This window comes from Hyperolius riggenbachi, chromosome 1 (genome assembly GCF_040937935.1).
Source record: "Hyperolius riggenbachi isolate aHypRig1 chromosome 1, aHypRig1.pri, whole genome shotgun sequence".
Classification (NCBI taxonomy): Eukaryota; Metazoa; Chordata; class Amphibia; order Anura; family Hyperoliidae; genus Hyperolius; species Hyperolius riggenbachi.
Window position 1 is genome coordinate 518,811,122 of NC_090646.1, and position 24,163 is coordinate 518,835,284.

The following is a 24,163-nucleotide window of genomic DNA, read 5'->3' on the forward strand; positions in this document are numbered from 1 at the left end:
TAGTTGTCCCCTAGGGACATTTTTTATCCAATTTGGATGGTGTCCACTGTGTACTGAGATATAGCCATTACGGTCTGTCTCTTTAAAATAATTTTTAGACACTACTACCCCTTCCATTATTGACAGTGTTAAATCCAAAAAGTGTATAGTTTCCCTATGAGCTTCATAGGACAATGTGATATTAACATCATTATTATTAAGTGCTTGAATATATTGTGCCAGACCTTCTTCAGTGCCCCCCCAAATTATAAACAAGTCATCTATATACCTTTTCCAGGTCAATACCTGGTTTGAATTTTCCGGTGAACTAAGACAGCTCCTACGGGAGGGCTTGGATGCTGGGTACCTGGGGGATGGAGAGTTTAGGTACCTCCTCCCCTCGGCGCCAAGCATCCCAGTCATATACCAAATACCCAAGATACATAAAGAATTGCAGAACCCCCCAGGGAGGCCCATTGTCAGTGGGATCGATTCCTTGACACATCGACTAGGACAATATTTGGATATTTTTCTGCAGCCACTGGTGGAGTCCTTGCCACATGTCCTTAAGGATACTAAACATACTATGCAGTGCATCGAGGGTACGTTGGTTAGAGATGGAGTTTGGTTGGTTACAGCCGACGTATCCTCGCTGTACACAAATATCCCCCAGGACAAGGGGATTCAAGCAGCAGAATATTTTATGAAGCAACAAGGAACAATACCAGGTGATCAAATGAAGTTCCTTATGAAAGTTCTAAGGTTTGCAATGGAAAAAAATTATTTCTGGCATGGGGGTGAATATTATAAACAGCACAGGGGTTGTGCCATGGGGGCGGGGTTTGCCCCTAGTCTGGCAAACCTCTTCATGGGGAAATGGGAACAAGAGGTGTTAGCACAGGAAAATTCAAACCAGGTATTGACCTGGAAAAGGTATATAGATGACTTGTTTATAATTTGGGGGGGCACTGAAGAAGGTCTGGCACAATATATTCAAGCACTTAATAATAATGATGTTAATATCACATTGTCCTATGAAGCTCATAGGGAAACTATACACTTTTTGGATTTAACACTGTCAATAATGGAAGGGGTAGTAGTGTCTAAAAATTATTTTAAAGAGACAGACCGTAATGGCTATATCTCAGTACACAGTGGACACCATCCAAATTGGATAAAAAATGTCCCTAGGGGACAACTAATGAGGGTGAAACGTAACTGCACGGGGTTGAAGGATTTTGATTCACAGGCACGGGTATTAATGGATAGGTTTATTGAAAAAGGGTATAACGAGGATTTTTTACAGACACAATTTAATGATGTCAGAAATAAAGATAGGAGGGAACTATTGCAGGATAATGGAAGGGGAAGAGAAGATAATAAATATGAAGTTGCGTTTTTATCTCAGATTATAATGAACAATATAGAACAGTACAGGGGATAATAGGAAAGTATTGGGACATCCTTACGTCCGATACGGAACTCAGATTCTACCTGTAAATCCTAAGTTTATATACAGGAAAGGCCGCAATTTGAGAAATTACTTAGCGCCAAGCTGTGTTGAACCCAAAAATAACAGAGGAGAAAGATTACAGGGGTGGCAGCAACCGGGATTCTATCCTTGTAGAAAATGCAAGGGGTGTAGGGAGATAAATACAACTCGTATGCAGGAAGTAGTAAGCCACTCTAATAATAATAGAACGAAAATACGTCAGTTTATATCATGTAATGACAAGAATGTAGTCTACATGATATGGTGCCCATGTGGCTTCCAATATATAGGTAGGACTACCAGAACTCTGAAGGAACGTATAGGAGAGCATATACGCAATGTGGGGAAGGGTTTAAAGGGGCATACGTTATCTTCGCACTTTAGGGAGGTACATAGCTGTGACGCATCTATGATGTTCTTTTGTGGCCTGGAAAAAGTGAATCCACATTGGAGAGGGGGGAATATAACTAGGGAGGTCTCGAGGAGGGAAACATGGTGGATACACCATATGAATTCTTTGAAACCGAAGGGGTTAAATGCAGAGATTGATCTTATATGTTACTTGAGCAATGATTGACAATAGAGATGTGGGTTGATTATTGTAATAGTGGGCGGAATGGACTGGGACTGAGCCCATATTTTTTGGTATGGGGTTATTGTCACTTTAAATAATAGAGATGGTGATTATTACTGGGGAAAGGTTGAATTGGGGTATGGTTGGGGTTAATTATTCTGTATATATATATATGGGGTGTTATGAATTTATTTTGATCACTGTTATTGGGCCTATGTCCCATTGTAATTGCGCCTACTACAAAAAAAACAAAAAAATAATGAGTTGTAATCTATATGAAGTATAGTCGAAGTATTGGTAGGATGAATAGTAAAGCTTTGAAAAAATTAAATGTACAAGTATACCTCTCGTGAGGGCCAGGTTGGCTGGCTCTAAAATTCTTTGTTTTCTGCAAACTTTTATGTGCGTTTTTTAATCTTTGATTGTTGCTAGGATGCGTCATCTGAATGAGCAGGTCGCGCATCTATTCCCTGGTGGCCCGCTTGCGCTCCACGGTGGCTAGGACGCGGAAGCGACGGCGGAGCCAATCAGGGCGGTGGGAGGAAAGTGGGCGGGTACGCGGCTACAAATACGCTGTACGGGTGTCTCTGCGCATGCTCCTGATGAGTCCAATAGGACGAAACTAGTAGGGCGTGACGGCAGAGGCGGAAGTAAGCCGGCGAGGCGTGCGGGGAGATCGGGGAAAGATCCTTTATGCGGACACGGAGAGCCAGCCAGGCAGCCAACGTGAAGGGGTAGAGCCCTATAAAACTCTATGCGCTACAATAACCTACTGGAATGTGAGTGTGCATTTTTAATATAAATAAATTGTTGGTATGGTTTTACGCTATGGAAAGGACCATGTGTTTTATTTGAGGTGAATGCTGTGGATATACTGTCGTTCAAAACACCGTCTAAAGGAGCCAGTATAGGCAGGGGATTGCCTGAAAATATCCCAGAGGCGTTTGTGACCCATCTAGCCGGGGGTCATCTTCTAAGGGTGAGTGCCCACTTCTGAGGGTGAGGTGATGGTGGTCATTCCGTACGCTTCTGGATGAAAAATCTGGCAAGGACGTGGATTAAGGGACTCTATATGCAATAACTCTAGGACAGTGAACACAGCAGGAGCGCTTTTACTTTTTATACATTTTAATTTTTTTTTAATTTTAAGGAGCGCACCACCATAAACATTGACTATAACTCTCATAGGTCAGCGCAGTGTGTTAGATATTGTATTAAAAATCTACTCAGCAGCACTGAAAAGACTGTTTCTTTAACAGTTTCACAGCATCAGAACTTTGTTTTTCTTACGCAAGCCTCATTTTTGGCTGCACAAAAAAAACTGTTTTTCCCCTGATGCTGTGCAAAGTATGATGGGATTTCTGATGATGTTGTTCTCCTTCTGCTGTTTTAGCGCAATTTTTTTTTTTTTTTTTGAATTTGAGATTTGAAGCCTAGCGCGTGCAGCTGAGAAGAGTGATCAGGACAAAGGACAGTTGGAACTGTGTCTCTTGCTCCCTGTTACCTCCTTTCAACCAAAAAGATGGCTGCCCTCATGAAATCACAAACATTTGCCTGTTCTTTTAAAAACCAGGGTTGGTAAGAGATTATATTACCTATCTATTTTAATTAACATAACTAATGTAACTTAATGATAGTATGTTTGTTTAGGCTGAAGTTCCCCTTTAAAATCTGACAGAACAGACAGGTTTTGGGCCAGTTCATCGTGGGGGATTCTCAGGGTTTTCAACAGCATTTCCTGAAAAGCAGTTTAACTGCCAAAATAGTAAGATACCAGCCAGCCTCCCAACTCACTTGCACACTATTTTGTCAGTTAAGACTTAGCAACTGCGGTTCAGAAAATGCTGTTCAAAACAGCAAAACAAAGCTAACCCTGAGAATCCCCCATGAAGAGATGGACTGGCCAAAAACCTGTCAGTTCTGTCAGATTTTAACTGCCTACTTTTTTCGCAATAGTGGTCCTTTAAAGAGGAACTGTGGCAAAAATCTTAACCTCCCCAGTATTCAATTTTTGCAGGATTTCTGTGCAAAAAGTGGTTCAATTAATTTTCGTGAAATTTTTGCTTACAACTTACTAAAATTCATCAAGCGAGGGTCTGGTATCCATTTGGAGTATAATAAAAAAAAGTTTCAAAACAAAATCATGTCAAAAAAACTTAAATAAAAATTTCAACTTTTTAACCACTTGCCGACCAGGGGATTTTTCAGTGATCGGTGCTGCGTGGGCTCTACAGCCCGCAGCACCGATCAGGAGTGCAGCAGGGCGATCAGACTACCCCCCTTTTTTCCCCACTAGAGGGATGTCCTGCTGGGGGGGTCTGCTCGCCGCCGGCTGCATTTGCTTAGCGGGGGGGGGGGGGCTCTCCCTCCCCCTGTGAGCTGCGCAGGACGGATTTCCATCCTGCGCATTGAAGGATAGGCTTCAGCCTATCATATGCCGGCGATCCCCGGCCAATCAGAGGCCGGGGATCGCCGATCTGCCTTACGGCGCTGTTGCGCAGCAGCGTCGTATGATGTAAACAGCGGGGATTTCTTCCCCACCTGTTTACATTTTGCCGGCGAGACAGCCTCCGTGAACTGACAAGGAAAGGCCGCTCGAACGAGCGGCAGTTTCCATGGAAACCCTCAGACAACCAGTTTACGCCAATCGGCGTTAGCTGGTCGTCAAGAGGTTAATCACAAATAGAAAAGTCTTCCTCAAATATGGATGAAGTAGATGCAGAAATAAATACCGTACAGTGTTTACCTAAAACATCTCGTGTGGTACAAAAAATAAGGGCCAGTTCACATGCACACTTGCACGTCATTTACCGCCGTTTATGCAGAAACAGCATTTTGATCTCTATTTTTCCCACTGTCTGAAAGCAGCGGGGTCTGGTCGTACTGGGGTCCATAAGAGCCGCACTCCTGTGTCCCCCTGTGGGATAAAAAAAATGGGAATCGCTGTTGAAAGTCTACAAATGCTTTTTTGCAGGCATGCAGAAAAGCATTTGGATGAGACTCTGGGCAGGTGACTGAGATATCCGCCTTAACCAGCCCTAAAGGTCCATACTCACACTGGTCTGAACACTGAGTGGTGCACTGTAACGACTGCCATGGCAGGAGTGGTCATTATGGTGAGACCAGCGTGACTGCATCAGGCGCACAACGATTGCATGAAGATCCGGCGTGTTAGATTTTTAGCAAAGCACAATAACATTGTTCTCGCTGCTCCCACCACCAGAAACTTCTCCATTACAAACGCTCATCGCTCCTCCCCCTGCATAGCAAATGATGCATGGTGTGCAAAAGGCTGATAACACGTCTGTAGGGTCGTTAGCGCATGGTCACCTTTGGCTGATGACGCCTCTGTTGCGATGTGCGGGGGTCAAAGGGACGGCACACGCATCTGATTTAGCGGCTTCCAGCCGGTGGGGAGGTGCAAAGAACAATGCCAGATCTTTAGGGATAGTCATTGGGCCATTGTACACACTCTGGTCTGCTGCACAACTCTTAGCCATGGTGGTCGTTATAGTCCGTCACGGCCGAGTTCAGGCCAGTGTGGCAATAAGAGTCATTCTCTGTGCAATATACAGTATGGTATTAGAAAACATAACTTTTTTTTGTAATGCTGCCTGTAATATGTACCTACTGCCAGTAGGTGGTGCACAAACACCATTATAACTCTTTCTAGGCCTGTTTTCAGCTTAGACAAACCTAGCTAGTCAATACCACTTGTAGCAAGTTTTTTAATGAGTCAGCCTCCAGGGAGGCTACAAATTAAAACACATACAAATAAGAAGTACATTTCTTCCAGAGTAAAATGAGCCATAAATTACTTTCCTCCTAAGTTTCTGTCACTTACAGTAAGTAATAGAAATCTCACATTACCGACAGGCTTTGGGTTAGTCCATCTCTCCATAGGGGATTCTTAGCAAGGCTTTTATTCTTTATAAAGACCTTCCCTGAAAAAGATTCATACACATGCTGGCCAGCCTCCCTGTTAACCGTACACTTTGGCAATTGGAGGGAGCAACTGCCATTCACTAAGTGCTTTTAAAAATAAAGCAAACCCTGAGAACCCCCCCCCCCCATGAGAAGATGGGAGTCCAAAACCTGTAGGTAATGTCAGTTTTCTACTACTTACTGTTAGCGACAGCAACTTAGTAGAAAAGTAATTTATGGCTCATTTTACTCTGGAAGAAACTTCTTATTTGTATAGGTTTACATGTATTTTACATTTTAAGATCTTCGTGACAGAGGTCCTTTAAGGGGCCAGAGACTGCTGGTATGGAAGGGGTTAAAAAAGCAAACAAATATGTCAGCCTCCATATATCTCTCACATCGGGTTCCTTTTAACCCTACAGGTTTACTTTAAAGGGAACCTGAACCAAGTAAAATTTTTTAAAATAAACAGGACGTAGCTGCAAATGAATATTACATACTTACATCATTGTCAGTTCCTCTCAGAAGCTTACCATTTTCTTCTTACAGTGATCCGATCCAGTTATGACAATATTTTGTCACAAGTGAAATATACCAGTTGTTGTCAGTTATATATCAGCAGCTGTCAGTTACAACTGAATGTGCAAGGTAATGTCCATGTTTCCCTATGGCTCAAGTGGTGATATTACAGTTTAACAGTGCTGACCAGGAAGCTGTTATGGGGTAATGGACATTTTTAAAATGGAGGACGGAGAAATCCATTAATCACAGTGGACTAATGGGACGCAGGAGAGGGACAAATGGGACGCAGGAGAGGAGAAAGATTGAGGAGTAGACTACACAGGAGGCAAGTATGACCCGTGTATGGTTATTTTGACTTTATTTTCAGTTCAGGTTCTCTTTAAGTGTTTCCAGGTAAGAATGACAAATATAGTAAAAACAAGATGCTTAAAAATAAGTAACGTGAAAATCCACTTTCATGGACAGCGTTCATTCCACAGGTAAATATTTCATTTTTTTTTTTTGCGTATCATTCATTCCAGATTCACAAACACACCAGCATGCAGTTGTCTGAAAAACCTCCTCACTTATTATTACAAAACATAATCTCTAACAGAACACTCAGGAGCTAAACAGAAAACCAGTTTCCTTTTTACATTTCCATCAAGTCAGGTATGAGATATTTGGTCTGGTTATTTAGGATTTGAAGACGTGAACAGCCCGCACCACATACTGCCGGCAGATTGGGCACTCGCTCATCCTTTTGCCACATTTGGTGCATGTGACCATGTGTCCGCACTCCAGGAGAACACAGTCTATTACAGCGTCCATGCAGATCCGGCACAGGTTGTCATCATGGCCGATCAGCTGCAGTCGATCTCGATCTGAAAGATAGGACATTTTTATAGAGAACCTCGATTAAAAAAAAATAAAAATAATTGTATATTTCATTGGCTAACGGCACAGTAAAAAGTAACCTTCGTATTCCAATAAAAAAAAAAAAATTAATACAGTAAACCATTGTACATCACATACAAGTAGAGATATAGATGCTCTTCTGTTTTAAAGCAGGATTGTCACCATAAAAATCAAATTTCAACAGCAACTGGTCTGAGTGTATTAAGTGATAAAGGTGCTAATCCTGCATTCAAAACTTTCTGCTGTAATGGTTTGGAGTTATCACATACCTTAGGAGCACTGGCCCTTTAATAGCCATTGCCAAACAGTTGCATGCTGGGGGTTCTTTTTATCTATAATATATTCCTCCTCTTCCCTTTATTTCTCTGCCTAGCTGAAACATGATCCTCTGCTCATTTGTGTTTACAAGCAAGGCTGAGGTGACTCAACTTTTTTTTTCTTTTCTCCTCCAATCGCTAAGGGAAGAAATGACAACAGTATTTAGCCTCAAACTGTGGGCAAAAGACATGGTTCCCACCAGGAACAGAATTCTCTTCATTTACTATATAAAATTCACCGAAACAGTGGACAGTACAATACGTGCGTGTATTCTGGTATAGTATGGCTAATTCTACTGCTTTAAAGGGAACCTAAACTGAGAGGGATATGTAGGTTCCCTTTTAAACAATACCAGAGCTGATCTCTGACTGCAATGGTGGCTGAAACACACCTGAAACAAGCATGCAGCTAATCCAGTCTGACTTCAGTCAGAGCACCTGATCTGTATGCTTGTTCAGGGGCTGTGGCTGAAAGTATAAGAGACACAGGATCAGCAGGAGCGTCAGGCAAACGTTATGTTAAAAGGAAAAATCCATATCCTTCTCAGTTTAGGTTCCCTTTAAGGTGCGTACAGACCTGTGACTAATGTCGCCCGTTGGTTATCCCCTTGGGGGACATCGCTGGGCTGTTCTGTTGCTATGCAGAATTAGTGGAGGGGCAGGGGGGCATAGCGTGAGTGACGTCACATGGTGGGCAAGGGAGCAGCATGCACAATAAAATCAGCTGCCACTCTGTCACGTTGACCCGCCTGGTGGAAATTGCTTGTTGGGCTGCAGTCGGAAGCTAATGTACACACACCTGTTTGTTGGCTAAGGTGGTTGTTTTTGCCCGCCTCAGCTGACTTTGATCATGCGTCTGTATGTACATTTAGAAGATATTTGGTTGTGTGATTATACTCCTATAACGGATGAGATTACAATGGGAGGGAGACCTACACTTGACAGCACTGCAGTGCAGGACACTATAATATAGATCCATTTGTTGTGCAGAGAACAAACACTGTACATGTTTATACGTTATTTCTTGCTCATTCTGAAATCTATTGGAAATCTGTTCCTAGTGTGTGGCACACATCAGATTCCTGTCAGATTCGACTTGACAAGCATCTGACAGAAATCTGATAGTCAAATCTACTGCAAATCTGTAAGTGTATGGCCACCTTAAGATATAAAACATTAGCAGCAGAGATATGAGTCTAATATTGTTTCCAATTATCTATGCAAAAAAAGCTTCACTGAACTCTCTGACTTTCAAAGTCGCAGAGAGCTCTGTCTTTTGAAGCTTATTATCGCAACTGTGTCACTGTATTTTGTTTTTTTCTGCAGAGGAAGGTTCAAAAGGTCATTAGCCTGCTCTGTGAAATTTAGAATGCTGAGTGTAGCGTGTAAACTGCAAATATTAGAGAATGATACAATGTTATAAAAAAAAAAAAACAAAAAAAAAAACTATATAACTGAAAATAAAAATGAAGACTTATTTGCTACTAATGTTCTAGTAATTATCCATACTATACAACCAATACATTGTATCACAATTTTTTTCGCTTCAGTGTCACTTTAATATGTTTTTGTTGGCCAAGAGATGTACAGTCTCAGTTATCTGGGATGTACAGGGATCGGCTGATGGTCGATAATTGCGGTTTATTCACATGGGTAGAGAGAGAGAGCAAGTGCTCTGGACCAAGCAGCACCTGTCCTGTATATGGGTGAACAAAAGACTCCCGCCTCCTGCAAATGAACAGACCAGGCTTATGCACTCCTCAGCCCATATACACAGGTGCTGAGAGCTGCAAGCAATACAGACATCAGTTCCACATAAAAGCAATACGTGTTAGCAGGTACACCTCATGCAGGCTTCTTTAATGGTACCCTCCCTAACCTCTCTCCAGCGTTACCTCATTTGCCTAAAGCAGAGTTCCTCAACCCTATCCTCAAGGCCCACCAACAGTACGTGTTTTGCAGAAAACCACAAACATTCACAGGCGAGGTAATTAGTGTCTCAGGAAAGCTGATTAACTACCGTAATTTCGCGCCGTATAAGAAGCTCCGGAATATAAGACGCACCTAGGTTTGGAGGGCAACAACCAGGGAAAAAAAAAAATATAAACTAAACCTGGTGCGTCCATATTTCAGGAGCGTCTTGTACATGACCTCCCCCAAATGGTGTCGTCCTGTGTCCTGCTGTCTGCCCCCAGGTTTCTGTCCTCCATGTGTCTACTGTCTGCACCCAGCTGTCTGCCCCCTTGTTTCTGCTGTCTTTCCCCCCCCCCCCCCCGGGTTGCCTCTACCCCCACGTTCAGGTGTCCTCTGGTCCCCCTGTGTGTCCTCGGGTCTCCCTCTGATTGAGAAGCGGCAGCAGCTTACCTCCTCCATCTTGCCCGCAGCGATTGAAGACATCCGGCTTCTGTGGGTGGCTTCCTCTAGTGCCAGCTTGTAATGACGCGTCATCAATGACGAGTCATTACAAGCCGGCACTAGAGTGCAACAGCAGGACGCACAGGCAGGGAATCCCCGACGGCGGGTCGCGGTTTGTATCGGTGGGTGTTCGTAAGTCGGGGATTCCCTGCCTTTGCTGTATAAGACGCAGGGACTTTTTCTCCCCATTTTTTGGGGAGCAAGTGCGTCTTATAAGGCGAAAAGTACGGTACCTCTCTGGATTTCTACAAAACATGCACTGTTGGTGGGCCTTCAGGACAGGGTTGGGGAACATTATATATTCAAAAATCATTCATTAATAATCAAGGCAGTTTGGGACTTGTTCAGTATACTGTAGACTTGGACTAACCTTGCTCAGGTTTGGTTTCCAGACTTTCCACTGAAAAACAAAAAACAGTAGCATTAGAAATATTGCATGTTTAAAATACATGACATTCATGAGGAATACTTTTCAGGTCTCTTGTTAAAGGCTCATACAGATTGGCTATAACATGCAAACTATGATCTGACATCCATGTTCCTGAGAATACAATAGCAAGCAACCTTGGAAGAAATCAATCCATTGGCTCAGGAACAGGCCCCCCAAAAAACAAAATCAGGCCTGAAACCCGTTACGAATCCCAAAGTGCTATCGCTAGAGTTTTTGATTAGCGCTTTGTAAGCGCTTCCATGAGCGTTTTTTTTCGGCGATTCTGGTAGAAATCTTAAAAAGTGTAAGCTTTTTGCCAGCGATTGTGATAGGATTTTAATTCTGATTGGTCCTTTCAAATTTTTTTTTTTTTTTACAGTTTGCAATAATTTAAAATCACTGTGTGTAGCGATTCATGAGTGATGTGCCAGGGCTTATATACTTATTATTGAAACACAAACACTCCCAAAATGCTGGATGTCCTGCAATTGCTTTTTTTGCTAATCACAATCACCACTGTGGAATTTGTTACATTTATTTACATTGGCAGAGCGTTTAGGGAAATAAATAGCAATTTAAAGCGCTCCCTAAACACTCAAAAAGCGTTCCAGGCCTCACTGTCTGAATGCAGTTTGTTGTTGGTGCCGCATAAACAAAGTTTAAACTATACAAAACAAAAACATGAAACTGTACAGTGATCTGATAAATTAAAATATGAAATTCTTCTGGATGTGCTTCAGGCTGATAAGCAGAAGGACCTCTGGCTAGTTATGTACATGTTGTGTGAGATAAAGAAAGCTTCTAAAGGATTAGGAAAATTCTGTATGCAAATTTATGCAGGTTGGAAATGAACCATTTGAACCCCCCCCAAGGTAGAGTCTGCTTGGTCCACTTTCAAGCTGAATAAATCTATGTACAGAATTTGCATAACCCTGCATCAACTTGGAGCAACTGGCCTTAGTTATCAGCTGGCATCAGTGATGGCATGAGAATACATTAGTGTAGTGCATATGGCATGGGTAGCATGTACATCAGGGTAGGCACCAGAAATCCTGAACAATACATACAGGTTATGTTGCCACATGTACTGCCATCCAGCATGGCTCCATAGTAAAGAATCAGGGTGCTAAACTGTCCTGCCTGTAATCCAGATCTGTTGCCCATGGAAAAAACATTTGGCATACCGGTAAAACAAAAATATTGCAAAGAATAGGACATTTGAATTCCAGAACTGCTGCAATTGGTCTCTTCAGTTCCGAAATGCTAAAAGGATACCCGAAGTGACATGTGATATGATGAGATAGACGTGTATGTACAGTGCCTAGCACACAAATAACTATGTTGTGTTCCTTTTTTTCTTTCTCTGTCTGAAAGAGTTAAATATCACTGATAAGAAATTCCAACTATAAAACTTTCCTTGAGAAGAATGGCTTCTAAGAGCAAGAAAGAGATAAAAAGGGAAATTTCTTATCAGTGAGGGTCACACTGTAGTCACTTCCTGTCTGTCAGGACTGAGTCAGCCACTTACATACCTGATATTTAACTCTTTCAGGCAGAGAAAGAAAAAAAAGGAACACAGCATAGTTCTTTGTGTGCTAGGCACTGTACATACACATGTCTATCTCATCATGTCACATGTCACTTCGGGTATTCTTTAAAAAAAAGTGTTGTGAAGGGTGGAGAGGTAATGCATTACAGGGGGTAAAATGACCATGGCCCAAGTTTTGAAAAAGTGCATGATGGCATCAGATTCAACAATGAGATTTTCCAGTTTCAAACATTTGCAATGTTGTCATTGTACTATTTTCAATACAGCAGTGTTTGCATGACTGAAAAATCATTGCATTCTCTATTAACATATTACACAGAATCTAATTTTCCTTTGAAACTGGGTTGTATATACTCCCTATATTGTAGATTCTTGATATGCTTAGACTAAATGTAACCAGCAGACCAGAATGTAAGAGATAAAGATATCTCTCCTCACGATTTCCTGATTAAAGAGAAGACACAGAACATTTATATTGCGCTTTTCTCCGGGCAAACTCAAAGTGACTAGGGCGTGCTCAGTAGCAGTGTTAGGGAGCCTTGCCTAAGGTCTCCTTACTGAACAGGAAGAGCCAAGATTTTAACCTGTGCCAGTGGCTGTGCCCTTAAAGAAAACCTGAGGTGGGTTTTAACAATCCTATTAGCACACAGAGTCTGCTTCTGCATATAATCACCACCTTCTGTTACTATACTGCTCCCCCCCCCCCAGGACCCCCTGCACTCTGCTGTCCCCCATAAATCAAACCGCCTTGCTAGCGACACACAGCGTATCTCTAGCAGGCTGTTTACATGTAGACTGTCACTCTCTGCCGCTCCCCCGCCTCCTCTATAGCGCCGCTCCCCGCCTGTGTCCCTTCCCTCCAATCCGCTTACAGAGGCGGGGAGGGAAGGAACATAGGCGGGGATCGGCGGTGAGTGACAGTCTGCATGTAAACAGCCTGCTATCAACACGCCGCGTGTCGCTAGCACGACGGTTTGATTTATGGGGGACAGCAGAACGCAGGGGGGCCTGGGGGGAGCAGTATAGTAACAGAGGCTGGCGGTTATATGCCGAACCAGCCTCTGTGTGCTAATAGGATTCTTAAAACCCACCTCGGGTTCTCTTTAAAGGGAGTCTGAAGTGTCAATAATAATAAAAAAACAAAACAAAAAAAAACACAACAACAGATACTCACCTAAGGAGACGGAATGCTCTGGGTCCTATTGAGCAGCGTTCCCCCACCCTGTCCTCAACACCCACCAACAGTACATGTTTTGCAGGAAACCACACACAATCACAGGTGAGCCAATTAGTGTCTCAGTAGAGCTGTGTGGATTTATACAGTTGGTGGGCCTTGAGGACAGGGTTGGGGAACAATGCAAGCCTTCCCGTTCCCCCTAGGGTCCCCGCATTCCAGCGGTAGATCGCCTGTTAGCAGTATCAGACCGATAGGGGAGGCTTCGACAATCTTCGGGAGCCCAATTACTCCCAAAGCCATACTGCGTATGTATGCGTGCGTATGCGCGAGCACACATTATAATGCATGAGCACTACAGAGCGGCAGTCTTCAGGAGCACTAAAGCTCTTGAACATTGATGAAGCCTCCCGCAGCGGCAGAAGTGAGCAGTCTCTGACCCATCGGTGGGAGACTGCTAACGGGATCCAGCACTGGAACGCAGGGACCATAGGAGGAACGGTAAGGCTCTATAGGACCCAAAGCATTGCCTCGTTTTAGGTATCAGTTTTTGTTTTTTTTATTATTGACACTTCAGTCTCACTTCAACCAGTACACTATCCAGCCACTAAAACACAGAACATTTATATCGTGTGTTTCTTCTGGAAGTCTCAAACAACCAGAGCTGTAGCCACTAGGGTGCGCTCAGTAGGCAGTAGCAGTGTAATGCTGGGGATACACGGTTCGTTTCCCCCCTTATCAATCGAGCCGCTGATGGCTCGATCGATCATTTGCGACAGGTCCGATGACCCGCCGAATCGATTCCCCCGCTCGATCCCCACAGGCGGACAATAGCGGGGAGTCGAGCAGAAGATAAGGAAGCGCCTGCGGGGACGAGCAGGAATTGATCCCCGACGGCGGCAACGAGCGGGGAGTCGATCCGGCAGCTAATCGAGCTGCCGGATTGGACAGTGTATGCCCAGCATTAGGGAGTCTCACCCAAGAACTCCTTACTGAATAGCTGCTGGCTTACTGAACAGCTTACTGTAAGGGCTGGCGGACCGGCTGCCAGCACGCACGTGGCAGCGGGCTCCGCTTCTCAGCCTCGTACATGTGGCGCACCTCCGAGCGGGGCAATGCGGACGGCGGAGTCCGCATGCCCGGCGGGGTCCGCACGCCTGACGGACTCCGCCGTACGCTCACTCCATGTGGGGTCCCCCTCGCCGGCCATTAGTCTCTGCTTGACGCGTGCGCACGAGGACACAGGGACTTTATTCTTTGAGGAGGGGAGTCAGTTGACCAGGCCGGTCAGCTGACTCCAGCGAGGCTGTGGATTGGCTGGGGCTCTGGGGCGGCGCTGGGGAGCCCTCTGGCTACATATGGGACTTGCTTGTCAGTAGCAAGTTGTCTGCTGTCGTGAAAACACTTCTGTGTTAGCGCTCAGACCTTAGCTCAGTGCCCTGGTGTTGATACTAAGGATTTCTCACCTTAGTTAGGATTGTATTTTGATATTGTATCTGTGTTTGACTTCGGCTATCCTTGACTACTCTCTCTCTCTACGTTATTGTACTTTTGCCTATCTGATTCTTGTTGCCAACCTCTGCCTGATTATCGATTACTCTTCTGCCTTCCGCTCCTGTACCTCTGCCGACATCTCTGTTGCTGAACCCTTGCCTGTCTGACCTTTCTCCCTTCAGTGGAACGTCTCCCACTGGAGGGTTATCTTTAGGCTTGCTTCTCCGAGACGCCTGCCCCAAGCAGACAATTACTGCTAGGGGGTCGAGATTCCTCACTCTGCCTGGTTAGAGGATCTCATGCACGGGGTTCCCATTCAGAGGTAACCACACCTCTGAGGAATTGCTGTGAGGTGGATATTTCCACATTACTGTGATATATTACTGTCTTTTTGTGTTTTCTTGCTGGGTGTCCAGAGGTTAGCAATATATCTGATTATCGGTGATACTGCAGATCATCAATAATCGGGTATATATATCTGCATTCTTGGTGATACTGCAGATCGCCAATAATCAGATTCTCTCTGCGTGCTGACACCGATCGTTACACTTACTAAAACAGAAAGGTTATTTATGGCAGATGCAGAACATCTAGTGCAAGTAGTTGCCTAGAGTAGCTAATCAAGTTTCACCTGTGAAAAGAAAGAAGTATTAACTTGGTTGCTCTACTTTTGCACCCACTCTGTTTTGTAGCTCCACACTACAAAAAAATGTTTGTGCATGGCAGGTATATCATGCAGTGTTCTCTCCCCGGGCTCTTTTAGCCAATGCTCTACCCAGCTAATTTTGGCTTGCCTCCTTACCCTCCTCCTATGCTGAAAGCAGAGTTGTGCCGACCCTGCATTCTCCCCCATCATGCCCCACCCGGCTACTTTCTCATGCCACCCAGCTGGAAAAAAATTCTGGGGAGAACACTGGACATGTCAAATTTACCACAGGGCTCCATTTATTCTTCCTTTCAAATGTGGATATTCACAGAATTGAAGAAATCGCAAAACTACCGCACCCCAAGGTAAAGGTTTTTTTGCAGGGCCAGTAATAGTTCTGAATTAAATCCAAGGCCATCCCATATGCTTCTGAGCTGAGTATGAGGCAGTCACCATAACCAATGTTATGGGAAGCCACTGACTTTCCAAGGCATGACATCATGGCCACAGGATGATTAGTTACCACATTCACAAAGTGAATGCGAAAGTGGAAGTGAGTTATTCAGCTTTCAACATAGTTTGTGCATAAACAGGTTCATACACAGCATCATTAAGCCAGACCACAGTTCAGCTTTAAAAGCAGCCCAGAAGCAAACCCAGGTAACAGAAAATGAGCATAAGAAAGATGAAAAACTATAATCAGTATACCTATCATGAAAACCTAATGTCTACATTTACAGAAGAGAATGTAGAATAAGTAATAAGCAAAAGATCAAGAGAGAGTAAAGTAAACTCAGCTGATGAAACGCTAACCAACAAGGCAGTATTACAATATGGCATAAAATACCATGAAACCCTGCCTTCCAGCTACTTATTATACATTTGGATATTCTACCAGCTTTAGTCCCAAAATAATTCCATCTGTGTAAATAAAGGGAAAAGAATTACCCACATATACAGGATCTTCTCAAAAAATTAGCATATTGTGATAAAGTTGTAACGATCGGTGTCAGCACGCAGAGAGAATCTGATTATTGGTGATCTGCAGTATCACCAAGAATGCAGATATATACCTGATTATTGATCTGCAGAATCACCAATAATACAGATATATTGCTAACCTCTGGACACCTATATAGTGTGAGTGTTTGGTGCAACAGTAATAACTTTGAGTGAGGACCACCCGAGGAACAGGTGGTCCTTGGCAGTATGAGAAATACCTCCCTTTGGAAGTGCAGAGATCTTGCAGCAGCCTGAGACATCCAAGAGGTGGAGTCCCAGGCTGAATAGCAAGAAGACCCGATGGCCAGTGACCCCTGGAAGATGGGCGTCACAGGCAGGTCTGGAGACTAACACAAATGATAATACAGTTTCCTAGTCTTGGGTGCGAGGTCCGTGGTCTCAGCACCCTGGAACTAGTCTGGAGTATAACACAAATGATAATACAAATTCCCTAGTCTGGGTGTGAGGTCCTTGGTCTCTACACCCTGGAACTAGTCTGAATAACAATACAATGATGAACAAAAGTAATCTGGCTCAGTGTGAATTTCCAGGTCCTCCTGGTTCAAACACACTGTAGGATCTGACTATGGTCTGAATGCTTCCATGTAAGTGTTCGCAATGGCAGACAACCAGCAACTGGCAAGCAAGCTATATATATATATATATATATATATATATATATATATATATATATATATATATATATATATATATATATATAGTTGCAGGACTCTGCCGCCCCGCCCGAGACACTCAGCCAATCAGGAGTCCAGCAGGAATCAGCTGATCGTCCTGATCAGCTGATCCATCTCCTGCTGGCATAAAGGTCCGGCCTTCTGGCTCACGCGCGTAGTTCTCCATCCAGGTGCACTAACAGACCCAGCCACACCAGACGCACGCTGCTGGGTGCAAACCGCCGCGTTGGCCGCGGAAACATCCGCCTTGCTGCCAGTACATGCGGCGGTTTTTCCGCGATCTATCATATTATCAGACGCATGCTGCTGCATACAAACCACCGCGCTGGATGCGGAGCCAGCCGCCTTGCTATCACTACACGCGGCGGCTTTTCCACGTTTTCTCACAGTACCCCCCCCCCCCCCCCCCCCCCCGAGGAGTGGACTCCGGACACTCTCCACCAGGTTTTTTAGAATGTGGGTCTAGAATCTTTTCGGTCTCACATTCCGATTGGTTTTTTACCATCACAGGGAGGGAGGGAGGGGAATCCACGTGCACTGCCGGCTTCAATAGAGACACGTGGACTGATCTAACACCTCCCATACTGGCTGAAAGATCGACAGCATAGGTGACAAAATTGACTCTCCTGATCACTGGGAATGGTCCTATGAATGTAGGACCCAGTTTGGTTGATAATCGCTTCGGGGCCCTATGCCGAGAGGATACGTACACCATGTCCCCTGGGAAAAACTCCCACTCTACAGACTTTCTCTTACTAGTCTGATTTTTCAGAGTCCTGGGTTTTCTTGACACTGGTAAATATTGTAATGTAACCGGTGAAGTCTGACGAAATGTTTTACCCCCTAGAATGTCTCGCTTGTAAGGCCCCAGACTAGGCATCCAGTCCTCCACCGTCTCCGCAGGTGCCCTGACCACCCTTCGAGGTAGGCCGGTCTCAGGCTTGGCATCTTTAACTACAGCTTCTGCTTTAACCTGCACTGCCACTCCTCCAACCTGTATCTTGGTAGCACGAACTGCCACTCTGCCCAAACAATGCTGATGGCAATAGGCTGACCATTCCAGCAGCTGACCTGAAGCCCAGTCAATCTGTGGGGAGTGGAGTTGCAGGGCATACCAAGAATAATGGTGGAGGTTGCCATGGGCATAACCAGGAACTGTAATCTCTCTTCATGTGACGCCCCTAAACAACATGACAACAAGGGGGTTTGAAAAAGAGATTGACTACTCTGCAGCAGCGAGTCATCCACTGCAGTGACCAGAATCTGCTGGTTAAGTGGGGACAAAGGTATCCCCAATTTTTTAACAAAATCGTAATCAATGAGGTTTACTGCAGAACCGGAGTCCACAATGGCCTCTGCGGAACTAGTCTGACCCTCCCATATAATAGAGCAGGGAAGGAGCAGACGATCATTGTTTAACCACTTGAGGACCTAGGGCTTTCTACCCCTTAAGGACCGGCCACTTTTTTTCCATTCAGACCACTGCAGCTTTCACGGTTTATTGCTCGCTCATACAACCTACCACCTAAATGAATTTTGGCTCCTTTTCTTGTCACTAATAAAGCTTTCTTTTGGTGCTATTTGATTGCTCCTGCGATTTTTACTTTTTATTATATTCAGCAAAAAAGACATGAATTTTGGCAAAAAAATGATTTTTTTTAACTTTCTGTGCTGACAGTTTTCAAATAAAGTAAAATTTCTGTATACATGCAGCGCGAAAAATGTGGACAAACATGTTTTTGATAAAAAAAAAAACCCATTCAGTGTATATTTATTGGTTTGGGTAAAAGTTATAGCGTTTACAAACTATGGTGCAAAAAGTGAATTTTCCCATTTTCAAGCATCTCTGACTTTTCTGACCCCCTGTCATGTTTCATGAGGGGCTAGAATTCCAGGATTGTATAAATACCCCTCAAATGACCCCATTTTGGAAAGAAGACATCCCAAAGTATTCACTGAGAGGCATAGTGAGTTCATAGAAGATATTATTTTTTGTCACAAGTAAGCGGAAAATGACACTTTGTGAGAAAAAAAAAAAAAAAAAAAAAGTTTCCATTTCTTCTAACTTGCGACAAAAAAAAATGAAATCTGCCACGGACTCACCATGCCCCTCTCTGAATACCTTGAAGGGTCTACTTTCCAAAATGGGATCATTTGTGGGGTGTGTTTACTGTCCTGACATTTTGGGGGGTGCTAAATTGTAAGCACCCCTGTAAAGCCTAAAGGTGCTCATTGGACTTTGGACCCCTTAGCGCAGTTAGGCTGCAAAAAAGTGCCACACATGTGGTATCGCCGTACTCAGGAGAAGTAGTATAATGTGTTTTGGGGTGTATTTTTACACATACCCATGCTGGGTGGGAGAAATATCTCTGTAAATGACAATTTGTTAATTTTTTTTACACACAATTGTCCATTTACAGAGATATTTCTCCCACTCAGCATGGGTATGTGTAAAAATACACCACAAAACACATTATACTACTTCTCCTGAGTACGGCGATACCACATGTGTGGCACTTTTTTGCACCCTAACTGCGCTAAAGGGCCCAAAGTCCAATGAGTACCTTTAGGATTTCACAGGTCATTTTGAGAAATTTCGTTTCAAGACTACTCCTCACGGTTTAGGGCCCCTAAAATGCCAGGGCAGTATAGGAACCCCACAAATGACCCCATTTTAGAAAGAAGACACCCCAAGGTATTCCGTTAGGAGTATGGCGAGTTCATAGAAGATTTTATTTTTTGTCACAAGTTAGCGGAAAATGACACTTTGTGAAAAAACACAATTAAAATCAATTTCCGCTAACTTTTGACAAAAAATAAAATCTTCTATGAACTCACCATACTCCTAACGGAATACCTTGGGGTGTCTTCTTTCTAAAATGGGGTCATTTGTGGGGTTCCTATACTGCCCTGGCATTTTAGGGGCCCTAAACCGTGAGGAGTAGTCTTGAAACGAAATTTCTCAAAATGACCTGTGAAATCCTAAAGGTACTCATTGGACTTTGGGCCCTTTAGCGCAGTTAGGGTGCAAAAAAGTGCCACACATGTGGTATCGCCATACTCGGGAGAAGTAGTACAATGTGTTTTGGGGTGTATTTTTACACATACCCATGCTGGGTGGGAGAAATACCTCTGTAAATGGACAATTGTGTGTAAAAAAATCAAAAGATTGTCATTTACAGAGGTATTTCTCCCACCCAGCATGGGTATGTGTAAAAATACACCCCAAAACACATTGTACTACTTCTCCCGAGTACGGCGATACCACATGTGTGGCACTTTTTTGCACCCTAACTGCACTAAGGGGCCCAAAGTCCAATGAGTACCTTTAGGATTTCACAGGTCATTTTTGTTTCAAGACTACTCCTCACGGTTTAGGGCCCCTAAAATGCCAGGGCAGTATAGGAACCCCACTAATGACCCCATTTTAGAAAGAAGACACCCCAAGGTATTCCGTTAGGAGTATGGTGAGTTCATAGAAGTTTTTATTTTTTTGTCACAAGTTAGCGGAAATTGATTTTAATAGTTTTTTTTCACAAAGTGTCATTTTCCGCTAACTTGTGACAAAAAATAAAATCTTCTATGAACTCACCATACTCCGTACGGAATACCTTTGGGTGTCTTCTTTCTAGAATGGGGTCATTTGTGGGGTTCCTATACTGCCCTGGCATTTTAGGGGCCCTAAACCGTGAGGAGTAGTCTTGAAACCAAATGTCGCAAAATGACCTGTGAAATCCTAAAGGTACTCATTGGACTTTGGGCCCCTTAGCGTACTTAGGGTGTAAAAAAGTGCCACACATGTGGTACCGCTGTACTCAGGAGAAGTAGTATAATGCGTTTTGGGGTGTATTTTTACACATACCCATGCTAAGTGGGAGAAATATTTCTGTAAATGACAATTGTTTGATTTTTTTACACACAATTGTCCATTTACATAGAAATTTCTCCCACCCAGCATGGGTATGTGTAAAAATACACCCCAAAACACATTATACTACTTTTCCTGAGTACGGCGGTACCACATGTGTGACACTTTTTTGCAGCCTAGGTGCGCTAAGGGGCCCAACGTCCTATTCACAGGTCATTTTGAAGCATTTGTTTTCTAGACTACTCCTCGCGGTTTAGGGCCCCTAAAATGCCAGGGCAGTATAGGAACCCCACAAGTGACCCCATTTTAGAAAGAAGACACCCCAAGGTATTCCGTTAGGTGTATGGCGAGTTCATAGAAGATTTTCTTTTTTGTCACAAGTTAGTGAAAAATGACACTTTGTGAAAAAAAAAAACAATAAAAATCAATTTCCGCTAACTTTTGACAAAAAATAAAATCTTCTATGAACTCGTCATACACCTAACATAATACCTTGGGGTGTCTTTTTTTTCTAAAATGGGGTCACTTGTGGGGTTCCTATACCGCCCTGGCATTTTACAGGCCCAAAACCGTGAGTAGTCTGGAAACCAAATGTCTCAAAATGACTGTTCAGGGGTATAAGCATCTGCAAATTTTGATGACAGGTGGTCTATGAGGGGGCGAATTTTGTGGAACCGGTCATAAGCAGGGTGGCCTTTTAGATGACAGGTTGTATTGGGCCTGATCTGATGGATAGGAGTGCTAGGGGGGTGACAGGAGGTGATTGATGGGTGTCTCAGGGGGTGGTTAGAGGGGAAAATAGATGCAATCCATGCACTGGGGAGGTGATCGGAAGGGGGTCTGAGGGTTTGGCCGAGTGATCAGGAGCCCACACGGGGCAAATTGGGGCCTGATCTGATGGGTAGGTGTGCTAGGGGGTGACAGGAGGTGATTGATGGGTGTCTCAAGGTGTAATTAGAGGGGGGAATAGATGCAAGCAATGCACTGGCGAGGTGATCAGGGCTGGGGTCTGAGGGCATTCTGAGGGTGTGGGCGGGTGATTGAGTGCCCTAGGGGCAGATAGGGGTCTAATCTGATAGGTAGCAGTGACAGGGGGTGATTGATGGGTAATTAGTGGGTGTTTAGGGTAGAGAATAGATGGAAACACTGCGCTTGGGTGGTGATCTGATGTCGGATCTGCGGGCGATCTATTGGTGTGGGTGGGTGATCAGTTTGCCCGCAAGGGGCAGGTTAGGGGCTGATTGATGGGTGGCAGTGACAGCGGGTGATTGATGGGTGGCAGTGACAGGGGGTGATTGATGGGTGGCAGTAAAGGGGGTGATTGATGGGTGTTGATAGGTGATTGACAGGTAATCAGTGGGTTATTACAGGGGAGAACAGATGTAAATATTGCACTGGCGAATTGATAAGGGGGGGTCTGAGGGCAATCTGAGCGTGTAGGCGGGCGATTGGGTGCCCGCAAGGGGCAGATTAGGGTCTGATCTGATAGGTAACAGTGACAGGTGGTGATAGGGAGTGATTGATGGGTGATTGATGGGTAATTAGTGGGTGTTTAGAGGAGAGAATAGATGGAAACACTGCGCTTGGGTGGTGATCTGATATCGGATCTGCGGGCGATCTATTGGTGTGGGTGGGTGATCAGATTGCCCGCAAGGGGCAGGTTAGGGGCTGATTGATGGGTGGCAGTGACAGGGGGTGACAGGGGGTGATTGATGAGTGATAGGTGATTGGCAGGTGATTGACAGGTGATCAGTGGGTTATTACAGGGAAGGACAGATGTAATTAATGCACTGGCGAATTGATAAGGGGGGGGGGGTCTGAGGGCAATCTGAGCGTGTGGGCGGGTGATTGGGTGCCCGCAAGGGGCAGATTAGGGTCTGATCTGATAGGTAACAGTGACAGGTGGTGATAGGGGGTGATTGATGGGTGATTGATGGGTAATTAGTGGGTGTTTAGAGAAGATAACAGATGTAAACGATACATTTGGGAGGTAATCTGACGGCGGGTTTGCGGGCGATCTAATGGTGTGGGTGGGTGATCAGATTGCCCGCAAGGGGCAGGTTAGGGGCTGATTGATGGGTGGCAGTGACAGGGGGTGATTGATGGGTGATAGGTGATTGGCAGGTGATTGACAGGTGATCAGTGGGTTATTACAGGGAAGAACAGATGTAATTAATGCACTGGTGAATTGATAAGGGGGGGTCAGAGGGCAATCTGAGCGTGTGGGCGGGTGCCCGCAAGGGGCAGATTAGGGTCTGATCTGATAGGTAAAAGTGACAGGTGGTGATAGGGGGTGATTGATGGGTGATTGATGGGTAATTAGTGGGTGTTTAGAGGAGAGAATAGATGTAAACAATGGATTTGGGAGGTGATCTGATGTCGGATCTGTGGGCGATCTATTGGTGTGGGGGGGGTGATCAGATTGCCCGCAAGGGGCAGGTTAGGGGCTGATTGATGGGTGGCAGTGACAGGGGGTGATTGACGGGTGATTGACGGGTGATTGACAGGTGATCAGGGGGATAGATGCATACAGTAAACAGGGGGGGGTGGTCTGGGGGGGGGGGGTCTGGGGAGAATCTGAGGGGTGGGGGGTGATCAGGAGGGGGCAGGGAGCAGGGGGGGGGGGGAATAAAAAAAAAATAGCGTTGACAGATAGTGACAGGGAGTGATTGATGGGTGATTAGGGGGGTGATTGGGTGCAAACAGGGGTCTGGGGGGTGGGCAGGGGGGGGGTCTGATGGGTGCTGTGGGCGATCTGGGGCAGGGGGGGGAGAAATCAGTGTGCTTGGGTGCAGACTAGGGTGGCTGCAGCCTGCCCTGGTGGTCCCTCGGACACTGGGACCACCAGGGCAGGAGGCAGCCTGTATAATACACTTTGTAAACATTACAAAGTGTATTATACACTTTGTATGCGGCGATCGCGGGGTTAACATCCCGCCGGCGCTTCCGTATAGCCGGCGGGATGTTGCGGCGAGCGAGCGGTGACAGGCGCCGGCGGAGGATCGCGTCACGGATGACGCGATCGCTCCGCCCATGCCCTTAAATGGACCGCCGCCTCTGTGGGTGAGGCCGTCCTGAAGGGCTCCACTTCCCCGCCGCCCCTGTGTAGTGGGCGGTCGGGAAGTGGTTAAAGGGAACGACTGCTCGCCTATGGTGTTGACCAACCCCAGACGGCAGCATTCTCC

The 24,163-nt window shown here is 44.9% G+C and overlaps 1 protein-coding gene across 2 annotated transcripts in view; it reads right to left on the minus strand.

Moving 5' to 3' along the window:
• Positions 1-6,813: 6,813 nt before the first annotated feature.
• Positions 6,814-24,163, minus strand: part of RNF34 (ring finger protein 34) — a 56,829-nt gene continuing 39,479 nt past the window's right edge. Inside the window, exons 6-7 of one of the 2 annotated variants that reach the window (XM_068271618.1) lie at positions 10,491-10,520; positions 6,814-7,354 (exon numbers count right to left, since the gene is read on the minus strand). In XM_068271618.1, the coding sequence (XP_068127719.1) occupies positions 7,167-7,354; positions 10,491-10,520 (218 nt within the window). In that variant the 3' untranslated portion in view covers positions 6,814-7,166. The remainder of the gene's footprint in view (positions 7,355-10,490; positions 10,521-24,163) is intronic. The other variant, XM_068271619.1, reaches the window with a different exon arrangement.